The following is a 19,713-nucleotide window of genomic DNA, read 5'->3' as shown; positions in this document are numbered from 1 at the left end:
GAAACCCCTCTGCACTCCCCCCACTCACCATCATGGACAGCACTGTGACTGCAGTGGAGTCATTCAGGTTCCTGGGCACCACAATCTTTCAGGACCTAAAATGGAACACTCACATTGACTCCATTGTGAAAAAGGCCCAGCAGAGCCACAGGAGCTGCTGAAACAGTTCTACTCTGCTATCATTGAATCCATCCTCTGCACTTCTATAACTGTCTGGTTCAGCTCAGCTACCAAATCTGACCTCAGAAGACTACAGAGGGTAGTCCGGACTGCTGAGCGAATCATTGGTACAACCCTCCCTTCTCTCCAAGAACTGTACTCATCCAGAGTGAGCAAAAGGGCTAGCAAAATCACTCTGGACCCCTCACATCCAGCACACTCCCTCTTTGAACTGTTGCCATCTGGTCGACGCTACAGAGCTCTGAGCACCAGAACGACCAGACACAGGAACAGTTTCTTCTCTCAGGCAATCCATCACATGAACACTTGACAATAACCGTGGAACACACAACACTATTTATTCACTCATACACTTATTTATCTAACATACACACTTAGTCTACACCTCAAATTTGCACATAATATACCTGTACATACAAAACTGTCTATTGTAATATACCTGCACATACAATTGTCAATTTATATATTGTTATTCCTTATTTACTTGTTCTATTTTTAAATTTTTTTCCTATTTTTTTATTCTTTTATTATCCGTGTTTTTGTTCTGTCGCCGTCATTCTGTTGCACTGCGGAAGCTTCTGTCATGAAAACAAATTCCTCGTATGTGAAAACATACCTGGCAATAAAGCTCATTCTGATTCTGATATATCCTCACAGAAACTGATGTATGATACGCGCTCTTTCATTTTATATTAACCTAGCTTAATTATTACTGTAAATAGCTATTGTTCACTGTTAGTTTATGATACTTAATCCAATGTTAACTAATTAAATTAAATCACTAAGCATTTACTTCAAAAGTCAACCTCACTAAATAAATGTATTGTTTACTGCGTCTGACCCATGATGCCTTTCTGCTGTTGGAGTGAGATGTAACCCGCAGCTCTTCTGAACTGATTTACTGAAGCTTCTCAGCTGCCTGGGAATCAAGAGCAGTGATTCACCTCGGCTTGAAATATCACTCTGAGGTTCAATTTTCTGTCTTCTACATAAACTCTCTGGCCTGAGAGATACATAAAACAGGCAAACAAGGCACTAAAGCACCGACACTGGGTTTATTTGCAAGCTACAGTGAAAGACGGATCATATTACACAGGACTTAAAACAAACCTTTGTGCACAAGCATGCATCACACAAGGCACTGTGTTCTCAAAAAGTCTCCTGCTAATCCGAATGTACAGAATAAAGTATAGGCTAATGCATCAGAAGGTCTCACACACACACACACACACACACACACACACACACACACATACATACACAACTGCTCAGCTAATTGTAAGGAGAGGTGCTGCTGTCTCCAGATATTATGAGAGTAAATCAGAGCACTATAAAGATGAGGTATTTCTGAACCAAATAAGCTCCAACAAGCTTCACATTCAACTGATGCAATGCAGTGCAATGCGATGGAGAGGAGCTCTTTCTCTGACATGTTCACATCAAAATGGTCATCAACCATGAAAGTAAAGACATCAAGCTTCTCTTCAGACTTTAACAATCTCTCAAAAGAAAAACAATCAAACTTTTGTTTAGTCTCAGAAAGAACAAAATCACTTTGTAACAATTTTCTACCTCAGTATTTTTGTCTAGTTTCCCAATACAAATATGTCCACGATGACACATTTACTTGAGATGCAAAATGACATAAGCAGTCTTGATTTCTGTGAAACTGATCAAAATAAAATGAGTTTATTCTTAAAACAAGAATAAATATCTGCCAGTGAGGTAAGAAAAAATAAACATAATTTAAATGGAAAACAAACACATTTTTCTGACCCAACTGGCATATATTTGTGACCCTGGACCACAAAACCAGTCTTAAGTCGCTTGGGTATATTTTTAGCAATAGTATTTTAAACTTTAAATATTTGATGCAAAGATGAAAGAGATCCGCATTCATCCAAATACAGCTCAAAAGGCTAATTTTATTTATTGCTCAGATGTTTTGTGACCTCTGAGCAATAAATGGAATAAGCCTTTTAAACTGTATTTGGACGAATGCGGATCTCTTTCATCTTTGTATTTTTTGGATCTACGCACCTTATGTTTTTTGCCTACTGGATTTTTGGACGAGTGTTTGGCGCTACAACCTTTTTTGTGGATTAAACTTTAAATATTTAAAATATTAAAATGTATAAATATTTGTTTAAATCTTAAAAATACATAAATATTTTTAATGTTTGAATATTTGTTAAAAAAATTAAATATTGAATTATTATTAGTTTGTTTATGTTTAAATATTAAAAATTGAAATTTTAATGAATAAATATAATATTACAATTTTTAATGCTTAATTATTTAATTAAATATTAAAAATGTTAAAAATTGTAATGTTTAAATGTTTGTTTAAATATTCAAAGTATGTTAACATTTTAATGTTTAATTATTTACATATTTGAAATATTTACATATATTTAAAATATTGTAACATTTTTAATGTTTAATTATGTTTAAATATTTAAAATACTTTAATATTTTTAATGTATACATATTTGAAATATTGAAATAGTTTTAATTATTGGTTTAAATATTTCCATATTTTTAAAGCTTACTTTTTTTGGAAAGACAAAAATACTGAGGAAGAAAGTCACTTTTTTCAGTGTACAGCATGTTCAGTGTTGCTAGGGTAGGGTTGATAAGTGGCTGTTATGGTGGTTTTAGCATGTCGCTACATTATGTGGTTGCTGAAGTGTTTTGCATTGACTAGTTGATCAGTTCTGCCACTAGTCATTAGTCAACATGTTCGACTACCTGTGTTGACTGTCATGGATGATATGACTTCACTTGTGCTTGTTCTATACAAGTGAACAGTTTAATTAACATGACCACAGTTGACCTGAAAGACAAAAACAATTGTATATTAAACCAATTAATGCTAATTCATTCTATAGCACCCTTTAGCCCTGATTACATTCACACTGTACTGTAGCACGATCTCTCCAACTTTACCACTTAATTATAAGAATGTAAAATCCGTCTAGAAATAATGCGGGGTTTGTTCAGACACAGAGTGAGCGGATCCTCCTGCAGTTCAACAGTCGTGACACTACAGCAGAGCGAGAGACAGAGAGGATTCCCGCTTTAATAAGGGTTGTTAGCACTGCAGGGAATTTCTGAAGGAGACAGAGATACAGACAGATAGAGCAGCGCCACTCGTGTCTCCAGGGAAACCCAGACCTTTATAACATGATCAGAGTGAGGGAATTCTGGGTAGGCGGCAGAGCAACAAAACTGCTTTAAAAGCAGACTGCCAAATCACACAAACACAACTACACATACGCCTCATCAGTGAACTCTGATTGAAAATAAAACAGATAAGCACATATGGACACAGAATGAAGAATTCAACGCTCAAACGCAGAGAACATCGGTTTGAATACCTTCCTGTGATCAATGGTAGAACATGTGGTTAAAAACACCCAAGGTCATGAGTAAGATAAAGTTTCTAGTAAAATAAAATAAAATAAAAACTAGTAATTAATCAGGAAGAAATAGTCCGCAAATCTGCTTATGGTTGTTGTGTACCATTCTATAAAGGCAAAAATATATTTACAAATGAACAAAAAAGTCAAACTGGAGCACTTATGAGTGAAGCGACATCTGAGATCATCTGGAGTTTATGTACAAGTGTAAATACTTGTGATCTGCCCTGAAACTAATCAAATATCACATAGACTAGAGGGGCTCTGAAAGTGAGCGGGACGTGATGTTTTTGCACCATTTATGACAATGTAAGCTGGCAGAGAGATATGCATCATGCTTTGATTTTTCATGTGCTTCATCACACAGTGTGTTTTTCTCAGTGCAGAAGATGCAGGCTGACATGAATGAAGCGGAGCAAACAAAAGCACCTGATTTCTGTGAATAACAGCTCTGGCTCTGCGAGAGAGCAGCACATTCACACAGATTAGCCGAGACCCGGCTGCGCTCTGAGACCAAACGGCACAAAGCAAACTTAATCAAAAGCTGAAATCTGCAGGGGATTGTCCTGCCTTTTCACCGCTGTTTACATGACTTCAGTGTCAGCCGGTTTGACAGAGCATCGATAGCGGCGTGTGAAAAATGTACACGCGGCCTGTTCTACCTTCAGGATGGGGTGTACTGATCGCCATATCTTACCGAAAAAGTGGCTTTGGGTTCCTCATACTCTGTCAAACGCAAACTCTGCGGAGTTAAAATGTTTGTCTGTGATTGCATAAACAATAAATACTGCATACACAAAACACTGAACACTGACAAATCTATAACAATTGACCATTTAAGTGTAAATAATGATCTTTGTGGTAAGATGGCATCAACGCATGCCTGAGAAAACAGGATTTCATAACCATTTCTCTGACTATATAATAAGGACAGAGCTTTTTTGGACTGCGTTTCATGCCGTCTCCACAATTGATTTGTGCGACTTTGCGGAGGAACGCGTCTTTAAAACACATCTGAGGTAAGATAAAGCACGAGACATACTTTATTCCCTGACAGGATGACAGCTGCTGTAACTCATCTCATGCAAATGTCCTGACCTGACATGATACGTGAGAAAAAAAAATGTTATAAAAAGCTACAGTCAAAAACAACAAGATTGATACATTCAACAAATGGCATCAAACCGCTTTCACATCATGTCAGAAATGCATTCGGGTTGTTTTACAAAACGGTCTCTCTTTAATGTGTACATAATGACTTTTACTGTGTCATCACAAGCATTTTTCTAAACAATATCAAAAATGCTTTTTTGTTTTTAAATGTGTTTTCTCTAACTTCTGCTGCTGTGTGTTATTTTAGGATCACTGAAAAGGTGTTTTAGTTTATTAATGTTTATTTAGTTTATGTATTCATATTTTGAATCAGTTTTAATTTTATGTTCCATTTTCATTTCAATTTGCGTTAACGTATTATTTTGCTGCGAATGTTTGCTATTTTTTTAGATGTCTATATAGTTTTTTGATCAAAAATGCTTTTTTGTTTTTAAATGTGTTTTCTCTAACTTCTGTTGCTGTGTGTTATTTTAGGATCACTGAAAAGGTGTTTTAGTTTATTAATGTTTATTTAGTTTATGTATTCATATTTTGAATCAGTTTTAATTTTATGTTCCATTTTCATTTCAATTTGAGTTAACGTATTATTTTGCTGCGAATGTTTGCTATTTTTTTAGATGTCTATATAGTTTTTTTTTGTTTATTTTAGTACATCACGTTAAACTACATTAAATAAGAAATGTTGCAACTAACTGAAATATTTTTTTTATATTTTATTTCAGGTAATGTTTATTTTATTTGAAGTAACAAAAATGTTTCCGTTTTAGTTAACTATAATAACTGCTGTATTAAACATACTAAACACACACTTATAAAGATATTTTCTGTATTAGAGTTAACAATAGATGTGTATTTATAAATTACTATGAACATTGAATTAATCTAGATAAAAAAATAGAGTAAATAGCTGTTGTTTATCTTTAGTTTGTGACAGCTAATGCATTACTTTTTAACGAACTGCACCAATTAATTTATTAATTTAGATTGACATGTTAAATACAATATGCTTGGTCTTGTACAATATTTAAAATCTTCCAGGCTGATCTTTTTGAACATGAAAGGCACCAGTTTTAATAACCCATTTGTAATTTGTAGATGGCAACTCATCAAAAGCATCAAAACTTGCAGCCAGCTCTCTCAAGATGAGACAACCATGAATCTCCACACGTTGCTGACATGCAGGAAGCTACAGAATCATGTTTATCCAGCAAACACACACATCAGCAGATGTGTTGAATCTATAGCTTTTCTGTAGCAGAGAGAGTTTGACAGGTTTGTTTTTCATCCCTGGTCCAAACTATATGGAGTTACATCAATACCTCACATCTGTTCTGCTCACGAAAAAGCTCATCAGCGGCTGTCTGTCTTCTCTTCTGTCTGAAAACACAACAACACACCAGCCTCTCAGTGTCCTTACATTTCTGTCCACGTCCCTGAAGAGAACGAGTCCTTCAATAACCATTATGCAACAGAAGCGTTTATGTGCCGAGAGTAACTATATACGACGTGCAGCCGGATCAGACAAACAGGCTGAACGCTCGGACAGCTGCTCAGACTGATGAATATTCATCACACACGCGACAGAGAACAAGTCAAAGTCAAACAGGAGGCACAAAACTGCTCTCTTGTAAAATCTGTTCCAACACGTTTCAACCAATGCATTTCCATGATTACTAGAAAATTTTATATCCATTACAGACTTTTCCAGGCCTCTAGAACACACACAAATGGCCAAAACATCCCTATTAATATGGTATAATGTAAATCAGTGGTTAAAATTCATTTTTTCCACTGTACCACAGCAGTACAACCCCAATCTGTATTTGGATTTGGACTGAATATTTGGACCAGCTGGCTCCACTGAATCATGACCTGTAAGTATGATAAATAATCGATGTTTATATTTTCTATCAAGTCTTCAAAATACAGAACTATGGCGATGGCGTATCATTTCTGATATGCGTTGTAGGCGGTAGACCATTCACAGCACACTGGGCCTTCTGACCAATCAGGGCAGAGAAGGCTCTCGGAAAGGAGGGGTCTAGAGAGACTGAATCTTAGAAACTGCTTCAAACTAATCGTTTGAGAATCATTTTGACCCAGAGGGGATTTTCTTTTTTTTTTTAATTGCTAGTTAATGTTTTTTGCGTAGGGCTGGGTTTTGACACAAATTTCACTATTCGATTCGATTCGATTCTCATTCACGAGTTTGCGATTCAATTCGATTACCAATTCGATTCGATTCAATATCAATTATTTTGGATATATATCAGGTACAGTACATGCCAAATTTTCTTAAGGAAAAGAAATCTCTCAACTAATACTGTAAAATATACATGAGAGTCAGTTGGAACTACATTATAATATTGAAGGTTAAAATTGACTGATATGTGCTGTACAACTGCTTAAATTGCACTTAATGAAGTTTTTATAATAATTAAGTTACAATTACTTCAGTTAGTTTTTTGTTTTAAATATACACATTTAAATAGTGGCTGTCATAAAAACTTGGACGGATTTATTCAAACATAAATAAAACATTAAAGAACAGTAAAAATTATAATGAATGTTATATGGTGCATATATTTAGCAAAATGCCCCTCTCTACAGCTTATTTTTCTAACTTAGCTGACTAACGAGTTTATGGTCACCGAATGTGCTTTCTGAGGTAAATGTGATGTTACATTAATTGTTTACAAGCTGTTATATTGACGTATTTGCGCAGCTGAAACACTGATTGAGCGATTACATGAGACAGGATACAGATTTTAAAGTTGTACTCTTTCTTTTAACTTACCTTCGGATGTTTAGTCATGTTTATTTTGTACTGAAACTGGTATTAATGTGGAGGAGATGATCAGTTCAGTTGCGTCTGTTGAACTGATCTGTTACTCCACATTAAACAACGCCAAAACGGTATTTATTGTTTGAATGCTGCAATACAATGGGCATAAATTGAAATCTGAGACTTTGTTTCAAGTACCAACGCACAATGCTTATTGCAATTTATTGGATGGGAGGTGTGCTTCAATGTTCCATCCATTAACGGAAAACAGACTAGACTAATCGATTCTTTGGATTTAAGAATCGATATCGTTTCGTAAAAATGAGAATCGATTAAAATCGAGATATCTATATTTTTTACCCAGCCCTATTTTTGCGTTAGGCCAAAATTTAAAAATTTGGATAATTTGTGTTATTTAGAATTTTTTTTACCATCTTCTTACACTTGTAATGTTGAAAAAATGACCCATCTACAAACAAATTGCTTGTAAATCTCTCATTTGTTATATTTTTACAAAATACTGGTTTCAGTCTTATCAACTTGTTTTCTTTCAATTAGCACAGGTTTTTGTATTTCTTTTTGGAAATAGCTTATTGTAGGACTCATTGATATCAATTTTAATTGAACACTGCCAAAATTATCCACAAATAAGGCCTCTGACCAATCACATCCAGAAATAAATACACAAGTTGTGCTAACTGAAAGAAAAGAAGTTGACAAAAAGATCAAATCCAGGAATTGGTGATAAAGTATAATGGGAGATTTACAAGCACTTTTTAAAAGCCGGTCATTTTGGACCTGGAATGCGTGATTAAATAAAGGAGTTTCAGCACATCACATGAGCTAACTCTCTTAAAAAAAAAAAAAAATCATCAAAAAAGAGCTGTCAGCGACACGTTATTGTGCTGAATGACACACAGCAGGTGTTGTTTTTGGAGAGAAACGTATTTGTCATTGGCATGGGATACATTTCCCACTAAACAGCTATTAATTAAGCTTCATCAGCGTTAAGATCATCTTTTGTAGATCTCTATCTCACACACATACACAATCTCACGGGCAAGACAGCAGGAGGATTTGATGTGTTGCTCTGCCCTGTAACCATCATCTCTGTTTTGACTGAGTAAAGAGAGATAAAAGCCTTTAGATTTGATGATAAAGTCAGTTTGCAGCACCAGACACGTGCTGCTTCACCCAACATGTGGATGTACATCAGCGAATCCCCGGAAGACTTTGCTTTAAATAAAACCTCACACTGGATATTTATACAGCGTGACAGATGCTTTAAGATCTTCTGAAGAACTGTGATCTCACATCGTGCATGCTAGTCAGAAAGCTTTGGAGAAAAGTTATATACAGCTTTTAAATTTTTGAAAATTCTTTGAAGAACAGCTTGAATTGATTTAAGAAATGTTATACTAATAGCAAGTTGCTACTGAACTTGAAATCAAATATGTTATTAAAACACTGAAACTCAATGCTGTAATACTTATGACATGGAAGCGGTTGGGCAACTTAAAAAATATTGCTTAATTTTATATTTCCAGCAAAATCATGACAAATACCTCATGAATATTCAATATATCTCCCAGCACTGCTGTTTAGACATGTATGATCATATCATTACCTGCCAGGCAATCAGATCCTTTAGCTTTTCAATCTTCTCCTTGTCATTTGGATGTTCATGGATGTATTTCTCAGTGAAAAACGCCTATAGATGACAAAACAACAACTATAAGTATAAAACAAAACAAAACAAAAACACATACAACCCTCTAAATATACACTACCATTGAAAAGTTTGATGACAGCAAGATTGTTTTGAATAAAGCAGTATTTTTATTCAGCAAGGATGCATTAAATTGATCAAAAGGGACAGTAAAGACTTTTATAATGCTTTTAACACTGATTAGTGTTTTCAACACTGATACTAAGAAATGTTTCTTGAGCATCAAATCAGCATATTATAATTAGAATCATGTGACACTGAAGACTGCAGTAATGATGCTGAAAATTCAGCTTTCATCACAGGAATAAATGACTTTTTAAAATATATTTAAATAGAAAGCAGTTATTTTAAATAGCAAATATATTTCACCATTTTACTGTATTTTTGATCCCATAAATGCAGCTTTGATGAGCATGAGAAACGTCTTTCATAATATAAAACGGTTTAAATTGTTTATACAATCAACTTTTGTTGCTTCACTGTGTTTATTAATCTTTGTGCCGGAATAATCTCATACCTTCTCATAATTAGTGAAGCCGCCCATGACAGCTGGGTCCACGATGCCGTTGAGGAGCATAGAAAGGGGGTTGATGGGAAGGCTGGGGTCGTTTAAGTGGCGCTGGACCATGTTGTTGATTTTCTCATTGGTCAGTTGCATTGTCTCCATAGCATTTTCCAGTGGACTTATTTCCTCCTGCATACAGAAGCAAAAACATATTTATATAACAAAGGATGATTTACAAAGAAATAAACAAGCAGAATAAATTTACAAGCAAAGTGGCACATGATGACTCTTACTTAACCAGCTGTCTAACACGCTACTGTTACACAACAACCAAAGTTGCAATCCAACAAACAAACTCCACTAATGAGCAGCGAAACAACAATTTCAAGTCAAATTGCGTGTCATATTCTACACTGAACCATTTACTGATGTACTAATGAATGGGTTAATGTGTTCTCTTCGAATATCTGGCTCCCGTAATGCATCTGTGACAGGATCTGAAATCAATGCGTCTATCTCGGGAAACTCGTGCCAGCGAGGCTAATGAGAACAAAAGCACACGTGAAGCGTCAGAGAAAACAATCGCATCAGAGTGAGACGGTGAGAAGGAGAGCTAAAAAGAGACTGTGCAAATTAGAACGGATAAACACCAGGGCATGCAGTCTGGGTATCACATGATGCTAGAGCCGCTCTACAGTCAAATATCTGCATGCAGCGTGCCAGCACACGTAACCACGACTCCCTCTGTGCAGGACGGATTCAGGACGACATGACCAAAATAGCATGATCGACAGATGAGAGAGAGACAGGTCACGTCTGCTATAATGGAGTGTGGTGAGAGTGAGACAGGTCTATTTTCATTTTGGGGTTTAAAAGACACTTAACATTCAGCAATATTATTGATTTGACTGCACTGATGCTATCGGATGAGAACAAAACTTGAACTAATGACATCTGTCTTCCGTAGAGTCGCTTTATAGCTGAATCAAACTCTTAGGGTCACCATACTTCCTATTTTTCCTGTCTGGGATTTCCAAACAGCCTACAATGTCCAAGTTTTGGCTTTGTCCAGGCTAGACCATGGAATGCACTCCCTTCCCATATCAGGGAATGTGTATATCTAAAAACATACTTTTTTAGGTTATTTTTTACTTGATTGTTTTAACCGGTTTTGCTTTGCATGTTTTGTATTTTTATTCCACACACGCGCACACGCACACCCGCACACACACACACAGCATGCAGGCATTGTACATAATCGAGAAGGCGGGATCTACTGAGAATGCTCAAAGCAATGCAAATATACATACGCATAAAATATGTGGGCAACGCTAAAACTTGGGACATTTAGGCAATTTAGAAATCCCAGCTAGGACATGTCCAGGAAAAAGAGGACGTATGGTCACCCTCTGAACAACATCAAAATTGAATCAACATTGAACTAACTTCAGCTGAATAATGATGCTATTGTCTTCTGTAGAGCTGTTTATTTATGTGAACTGAATTCAGTAATTGATTCATTTTGCAACAATAAGACGTGTTCACTCTAGAGAGAGTGCAAGAAACACAGCACAAATTTACTGCAACAGATCACATCTTGAGACAAGCTCCTTAAAAATATCTACTTAAAATACAAAATGCATTAAAAACGCAACATTGAGTGCTGAACTCTTGTCAAGCAACTCCCATCATGCAGTGCAAAAACTGCAAAACAAAACAAAAAAAGCTTTCCATGTTGATCAGCAAGTCTTTGGCAATTCATTCAAATAACACCAAAGACTGTCTTTGTCTTCTTGAAAAAATATTTGAGAACTTTGAGAATTTTTCAAGAACTGCACTTAGGAACTTTCTTGTACTTGTACTTACTTGTACAGTACTTCTCAATATTTATCTTTGCTATTTTCTTTAGAAGAATTTAGTGAATATGGTGAGAATTAGAATATGGTGCTGTTGTTGTATTCTTCAACAAATCTTACATTCAACTATATGATAAATACAATATAATAAAAACAAACCTCTTATAAAATTCAACTTGGTTTAAAAAAAACGATTTTGTACAAACAATTCTAAAAAATATATTCTTTAAATGTACTTGTGATAAAAGTTTTTCTGGGTCCATCTTACAAAATAAGTTTGCCCTGATAAAAATCATTGTCTCATAACATTAAAAATTAGGCAGACCAAGATCATATGTTTTATGGACAAGCTGGTGCTACAGTATTGAACTTTTGGAGCTTCTTCACCTTTTAATAAATGCCCATGGTTCATTAGAATATGGTGAGTAAAACAGGTTAGGTCTACTTTAGACTGCAGAAGAGGGTGAGACGGGTCAAATCTACTGAATCAGAGTTCAGTCAAGGTGAAGTGAGACCGGTAAAGGCTGCTCATTTTCCTTCAAAGCATCAAGAATCGCTGATATAATGAACCACTGCGGATGCTAAAGCTGTCGTACTCACCGCTGAGACGGACACCACTTCAAACCAGCGCAGGATGCCCGGCAGCTTATAGGCGGTTGCAAAAGTCGTCCTTTCAATCCACATGTTCTTTTGGAAGAATGGAAACAATTTAGCAAAACATTAAGTAAACAGTTAGCAGAATGAAAGCTTTTAGCAAAGGGACACATTTGAGGTAAAGAGTGGCCGCAATTTATTCCTGCATGCTTTTTTTTCTTCAATTTAAGCCTCCATTTACTGAATTTGAATGGATGTTTACCAATAGCAGATGTAAGAGGAAGCCGTGGAGGTGGGACAGACTTTATATTTTAGTATAATGGTGCTGTGTTCTCAGGTTTGACGTCTTGCTGTAATAACTCAGCGTGAAGTTATCTTAAAAGGTTTTTAGACAAACGGCCGTTTGAAAAACAGTTCTGAGTTCTTCTAAATGAGGAACTGCAGAGCACTTTACACAAGCACTGAGTGAAATAACAAAAGGAGAAATGTTGTAGTCACAGAAAAGCAAAAAGAAACTCACAGCGAACTCATTGTCCGGATCTTTCTCTCCCTTCCGGACCGGCCGTGAATACTGGAATTTCTGGACTTCATTCACGGTGTAAAAGCTGAAAAAAATCAAATGTGAATGATTAATTCCCAGAACGTTTGGTGGTTTCGAGAGGGTTGCATTAGGTCAAGAGGCTGGAGATACATGTGCATGCTTCTAAAAGCGGCCTTGATGATGAACAACAATCATGTGCCATCAAGGATGTGCTTGAAAAGAGGAAATCTAAACACGGGACAAGTGTTTGTGAATGAATATTTTACCTGAGTTTACTACTGAGACTGAGAATATTTTGGGCTTATTTGATCAAAAAAAGTACAAAATGCAAATTTCCCCCCAAAAAACTTGACAGCTTTGCAGATTTTCTGCATTTCAAGACTGACTATAACACGACTACACAGCTTTATAGTGCTGTCTGTGAAAGAGCATATCATTGACTGGACAAACTTACTGAACAAATATGCCCGTCACGGATTGAAATGCTGTTTTTAGTCTGAACAAGACGCTGAGTGAGAGATGAACGAGTGTAAATGACTGATGACTATACACAATTAACATGACATCGGTCTGATATCAATGCGCTGCTTTTGTGCACACTGAACATAACAGATAAGTATCTTTCCCAGCAGTGGAAGTGAAACTCATAATTAATTTACTTTTGGCAATTTGACTAAATGAAGGAAAATAGATCTGCTTTGTTGTCAGTTCTGGAGAAAATGCTTCAAATGACTCTTTTGAGTCTCTCAGTAGAGCTGCAGACATTTGAAATATATAAGTTAATAAGGCTAATATCAGTGGTGCTTCTGTTGAGAAAATGATTCAGTGAAGCAGCTTAACACACTACTGTAACAACTGCATAACAACAATACTTAGTCATATACTTTTCAACTGCTACATAAACAGTCACCGAACGAACCAATGAATGGATCTTTAAACGATAGTTGACTCAAGAATGAAAATTCAGTTAACATTTACTCTTCTCATGTCATTCTTTCTTCTGTAGATCATAAAAGGAGATATTTTCAGTGTGTTTTTAACCATACAATTGGAGCCAAAACTGGTTGGTTAACAACTTTCTAAAAAAGTGGAAGGTAAACTAATTGGTTGCTTTACATATCAGCCATTTAGTCTCTTTCTGTTGGTTCTTGGTCAGAACAAGCTGCAATGGATCAGACCTGGCTACGCGAGTACGATTTCCTAATTACACCACCGACATTAACAAAACAACCACAAACTTGTCAACAGTGCAGCCAAACCCATGCAGACTAGCGTGCAGATGAGTACAGGTGTCCTCTATCTCTGTGCCATTATGCCTGAATAATAAAATATCTGTTTTGCAATTAAATGAAAAAGAAAGAGAGGGAATAAGGTGAGAATTTAGACCATTTGACCTTCCCAGTTCACCAATCCACATATATTCCAGGCGCGGTCAGACTTGTGCAACGCACCTTAAATGAGCATGACGGTGCTAACATGCTTAGAGTCATGCCTCTGGACTGGGTTATCAACCGATTTAAATCGGATTTAAAAAGACACAGATAACCAATTACAATATTTACAAATGTATTAGCTGCAGGGGAGAGAGATCCAGCCTGGGGCATGAGAGGAGAAACGCAAAAATTAACCTCAACTGTGACACGAAGGATCAGGCCAACGTTCAATCACTGAAGTTATCCACCCCTTAAGCTCCTCTACACGTTCACGCTCCAGTGAGCTCATAGAAATCACATCCTGTCATGTGACCTTTGGCTCTGACGCTTATTTACTCAGAATTGTGGGTAAATAGTGAGTTTTAATTGCTTTTCATGCACCCTGGCGGCTCTGATTGGCTGCGGTAAGCTGCCTCTGACGCTTTATTGACACACTCTGACACTCTTAGCCTCTGACACACTATTTTTTCAAGATCAGTGATAACGCCGCTGTTTACCCCGTAACACAGAATTTAGCCTGAAACAGAATTATGCTTCTGCTGCAGGTGTGTGTGCGTGTGATTTATTAAAGCACAGAGGAGTGTAGTAAGGTCAAACACTGTTTGCTCACTGCACATTTCCATTTTAATCAGCGGGGTGAGTCGCTCTAAAGCACACAAACCCCAGAGATCTGCCTGCCGGTTTACTGACCCATCACACGCACACGCACACGCACACGCACACGCACACGCACACGCAGGTCAGCAGACAGGCAGACAGATGGAAAATAATGTGAGAAAAATAGAACAAATAATCTTACAAACAGACAGATTAGATCAAAATACAGAAAGACAGATTAGATAGAACAGAATGATCTTGATAGACAGATAGATAGAATGACAGACAGAATGGCAGACAAACAGAAGAGACAGAACATCAACAAAACAATAGAAAGATCGATAGACAGATAATTAGAACAACAGATAAACCAACAGACAAGTAACCAGACAGACAGAACGAACAAAAACAGACAGATATAGAATGACTGATAAATAGAGAGAGAGAGACAGAAAGACAGACAGTCAGACAGATAGAATGACAGACAGTTAGACAGACAGAACCTCTCACCTGACGATCTGCTCTGATACGGGTTTGTTCTGGAACTTTGGTGGCAGCTCTAGGATGGGCTTCACTGTGAAACACTGAATGTCTGTTGGAACCAAACTAAGAAACAATAACAGAGACAATTTGTAGATTTGAAGTCAAACTAAACACAGATTTCTGTTGTTGTTGTCAGCATGTGCTGTGAGTGCGGCTGGAGGATACACTGTCCAGAGGAGCTCCTGATGTCCTCGCTGGGAGGGGTCGTGGTCTTCATCTTCTCAGCGTTGGGGAACTGAGTGAGCAGTCTGGCCTCAAAGTCCTCCCGTCGCTCATACTCCTTCCCCCGATAGATGAACATCTTATTCTGAAAAACACCCGCAACAGACATTTTCATTTTGAGATCAAACATTCCTTTTCTGATTTATTTTGACGACTTTTCTGCATTCACCATCCTAATGAATATTATTAGCATGGTATGAATTTCAAAGCATCTCATTTTCTTAAAAAAAGCACAATTTAATTAACACATGAGATTGAATAAATACACAGAAATATAACAAAGTAATAATTGAATACACAAAGGCCACAGATAGGTACTAACATATCCAGATATGATTCACAGCAGTAGTGTTTACATAGAAAAACAGCACAAAAAAAATCATATTATTCTAATGCATTAAACAGCCAACAGAACTATTATCAAAACTGGTGGTTATCAGGGTCACATACATTTTAGTTTTAGCAGTGCCAAATACCAAAATGCAACTAACCATGTGATCATGCATAGTTGAGATAAATAGACTTATGAAATATCTAAAAGAGTGGACAAAATGCTTCACATAACTTTTGCTGCCAATATCAAAGGCTGTATATCCAATCAAACTCCACAGTGTTTTAAAAAGGCAGAATTGCGAGATATAAACTCAGAGTTGCAAACTTGCAATTCTGATTTTTTTCTTAATAGTTGTGAGTTTATATCTATGTAATGCAAATATTAATACAGTAATAAACACTTGGTAGCATGTTGGGATTCCTTAAGGAAAACCCGTTGAGAACCACAAATCTAGATCATTCAATTATCATCATCATCTATGAATCCAGGGATTTTATGAAAACAGTAAAATGACACAGAAAAATGCATCTCATCTTCAGAGAAGCTCATTCTGTATTTCTTAGAGTTTTAACGTTGAATTTTAAAATAGCCATCGTGGCTGTAATTCACAGGCGTTTGGCAGTCTGGAAATGCTCAATTATTGCACATTCCCATAAAGACACCGTCAATCATCAGCGCCCACCTACAACACCGTCAATATGTTTCCACTCGCAGCGTCTGTGCGAACAACTACACTCAGACCGCTGTGTGCACACAAACACCCACACACATGCTGAGAAATATCACAGCGAGAGGGAGTGTGACGGAACGGGATACTAAATTGTCAATATGTGTGGAATTGAAGTGTTTATTGTAGAACAATGCATGCTCACATTTAATATTTCACAATAGTAGAAAGCAGCGTGCTAGTGTTCGATCTGAAAACAGGCTGAGAGATGCACTGGTGCGCACACACGCACACACACTCCCTGCCTGCACGAACATATTTCAGCTGCTCAATTAGTGAAATGTGAACCAGAGGGGAAATATGCCCTGGGCTGTTTTCAAATCTGCTTTGAGCGATAAGGTGACAAATTGGACTGTGCTCTCGACGGGTGTTTTCACATCGCTGGTGATTCCAAGCACGGCGGAATAAACCGGCTGCGGTCGCACGACTCCGCGCGCATACAAAAGTGCCACTTTAAGGAGAGAGAGGAGATTGCAAGACGCTTTGTGTTTTAAAAGGCAAAGCTTCTCTCCACGGAGCAACATGTCAACACTAGCAGGAGGCGACTGGCCTTTAGATGCCGATTTATTTTTTTGTTCCCAGGATGGTTGGTGGGAGACGCGTGACTGCAGGCCGCTGGAAGAGAATTAACAGGATTCAGTGCCACAACCAGAGGCTTAAACACATGCATGATCTGTGGAAGGTGAATGATTCGGTTTCCTCGTGAACGACAGATTCTGGCAGGGAAATATATAGAAAAAAAAACTGAGAATGCAAACACTTGAGTCCACAGAATATTAATATCGCCCTGCCTTTTTTCTGTCTGACCTTCATACTTGATCAACGTTGCATTTTTACTGCATATAAGCTTTGATAGCACTTCATTTGCTTTACCAAATCATTGTATTGGTTTCACATATGAGAGAATTTAGATGAGTGTTTGTCAAGACCACATTTGAAAAGCCATGCGAACAACCTTAGAAACATCGGATTTGAGCTGCAAAGTGGAAGTGAAATAGATTTGGTAATAAAAGAACCTACAAATAAAAAAAACAAATTATAAGAAGTTAATTGAATAGTATTAACTGAATTGAATACAAATAAATTCAGGAATTTAATAAATATTTAGTAAATATTGAGTTGGTTTTTGGTTTTTTCAAATTTTTTTATATCAACCTTAAAACATGAGCAAAGTGGAACTGAAAAAGATTTGGTAATAAAACAAATAAATAATTGAATTGAATAGAATACAAATAATTACATTAATTTAATAAATATCGACATGGTTTTTGGTCATTTTATAAACATTAAAAACATTGGATTTGAGTGGTAAAGTGGAACTGAAATAGATTTGGTAATAAAATAAGCTAAAAATAAAATAATAATAATTGCAAAATAATACTAATTAATAATTGAACTGAAGAATATAATTGAATTAAATACAAATAAATTACTTAATTCAACAAATAATATTTAATAAATATTGAGATGGTTTTTGGTTATTTTATATATTTTTTAACAGCCTTGAAAACATTGGCTTTGAGCGGGCAAAGTGGAACTGAAATGGAAACTGGGAAGAAGCTAATAATAATACTAATGCTATCACTAATACGAATACAAATACTAACAATAGAACTGAAATTTAGAATTCATGATTATATTTTGAGACTGAAAGTCTGGGACAAAAAGGTGAAAAAGAATCATAATGATGAATGCATGGTAAAAATCGACCGACATACATCAAAAGGAAAATAAATCTGTTAGTTTGAATAAAAATCAACCCCTAGAACATGAAAATGGCTGTATTTGAGTGAAGGTTTCTGCAGTACTGAGGACAGCTGTTGATGAGTTTGGAGAGGCCACACAAAGACACCAGTGATTGATTTCCAGGCCTTTGGAAACATATCAGACGAATTCACAATGCAATGCATTTACACAAAGAAACAGAGATCTCCATGGTGATGGTGAAATATGAAAAGATTCACAATAATAAGAGAAATTCTCACCCGCAGGAACGAGGGGAAGCCCAGCCCATAATAACCTACAGCGAAGTAGTCCGGCTTTGGTCTGATCACTTTCACGATGTTCTCATAAAACTGAGCCTGCTTCCTCTGAGAGACACAGAGACAATCAGATCATCAGTGCTCAGTTACAAAAATACAATTCCTGTACAACAGCTGTTGCCATGGTGATCCATGGTGTTATGGATGGTTGCCAGGGCGTTGCTAGGTTCCTTAAGAGTTGTTGGGTTGTTTATTATTAATAATTAAGCAAAATAATTTTACTTTTTCACAAATGCACTGATGATTAGCTCAACTAATTGTTCTCTCTATTTGAGCTGCTGAGCCCAGTAATGGGGTCCAGTTCAGGGCAGCAGATTCGCTAAGAGTCCCCCACTGAGAGACCACTACGCTGGGTGCAGATCTTCGCGTGGCCCCTTATAACCTTCAAATCCCCTCAGCTCCTCTGTCCAGCCTGTCAGACTAACAGAGATGTAGCTATAACCGAGCAGTCAATAATCTGCCTCTCTTCAGGTCACCTGTCCGTTACACAGACAGCTGCAGATTCTCTCAGTGCTGCAGATGCAGGATGCATTTAAAGGCACGCAGAGGTTCATGCAGGCCATTTCTGACATGCAATCACACGGAATGAGGCTTTCTGTCTGATTCATGCATAGAGACACAGAAAACCTGACAGTATATAATAGCATATAATAGTTAATCGAGTCATGCTACTCCTTAAACAAGCAAAAAACTCTCTCTCTCTCTAAAATTACATATAAAATACATGTAAATATTTACATTTGATGCTGCTATCCTTACTGCTGTTTTAGAATACATAATATGCAAAAGATAATATGGAATGCATTATATATTTATGCTTCAGTAACTATTCAAATATTCCACTAATTTAAATAATTTTACAAAATAATTACATGATGTGTGTGTGTGGATTTATATAATTATATATTTTTAAAATATGAATAATGTTATATTTTAAATATTTAAAAATATTTATATTTCATTTAATGCTGCCATGCTAATAATGATTCTCAATGTTAAAGCTTATATATACAAAATAAATTGTAATTTTTAATGAATTTGATACTGCCATCCTTATTACATTTTTATATAAAATAATTACATCGTTTTT

At 36.4% G+C, this 19,713-nt stretch overlaps 1 protein-coding gene across 1 annotated transcript in view; it reads right to left on the bottom strand.

Annotated features, from left to right (window-relative positions):
• dock1 (dedicator of cytokinesis 1) overlaps window positions 1-19,713 on the bottom strand; it is a 270,237-nt gene that overhangs the window by 32,296 nt on the left and 218,228 nt on the right. Inside the window, exons 38-44 of the mRNA XM_016230377.1 lie at window positions 18,567-18,671; window positions 15,464-15,605; window positions 15,266-15,347; window positions 12,705-12,789; window positions 12,191-12,277; window positions 9,747-9,923; window positions 9,128-9,211 (exon numbers count right to left, since the gene is read on the bottom strand). Of these exons, the coding sequence (XP_016085863.1) occupies window positions 9,128-9,211; window positions 9,747-9,923; window positions 12,191-12,277; window positions 12,705-12,789; window positions 15,266-15,347; window positions 15,464-15,605; window positions 18,567-18,671 (762 nt within the window). The remainder of the gene's footprint in view (window positions 1-9,127; window positions 9,212-9,746; window positions 9,924-12,190; window positions 12,278-12,704; window positions 12,790-15,265; window positions 15,348-15,463; window positions 15,606-18,566; window positions 18,672-19,713) is intronic.

Source organism: Sinocyclocheilus grahami, unplaced genomic scaffold, assembly GCF_001515645.1.
Source record: "Sinocyclocheilus grahami isolate Dianchi unplaced genomic scaffold, SAMN03320097.WGS_v1.1 scaffold369.1, whole genome shotgun sequence".
Classification (NCBI taxonomy): Eukaryota; Metazoa; Chordata; class Actinopteri; order Cypriniformes; family Cyprinidae; genus Sinocyclocheilus; species Sinocyclocheilus grahami.
This window is presented reverse-complemented; position numbering and strand designations above follow the sequence as displayed.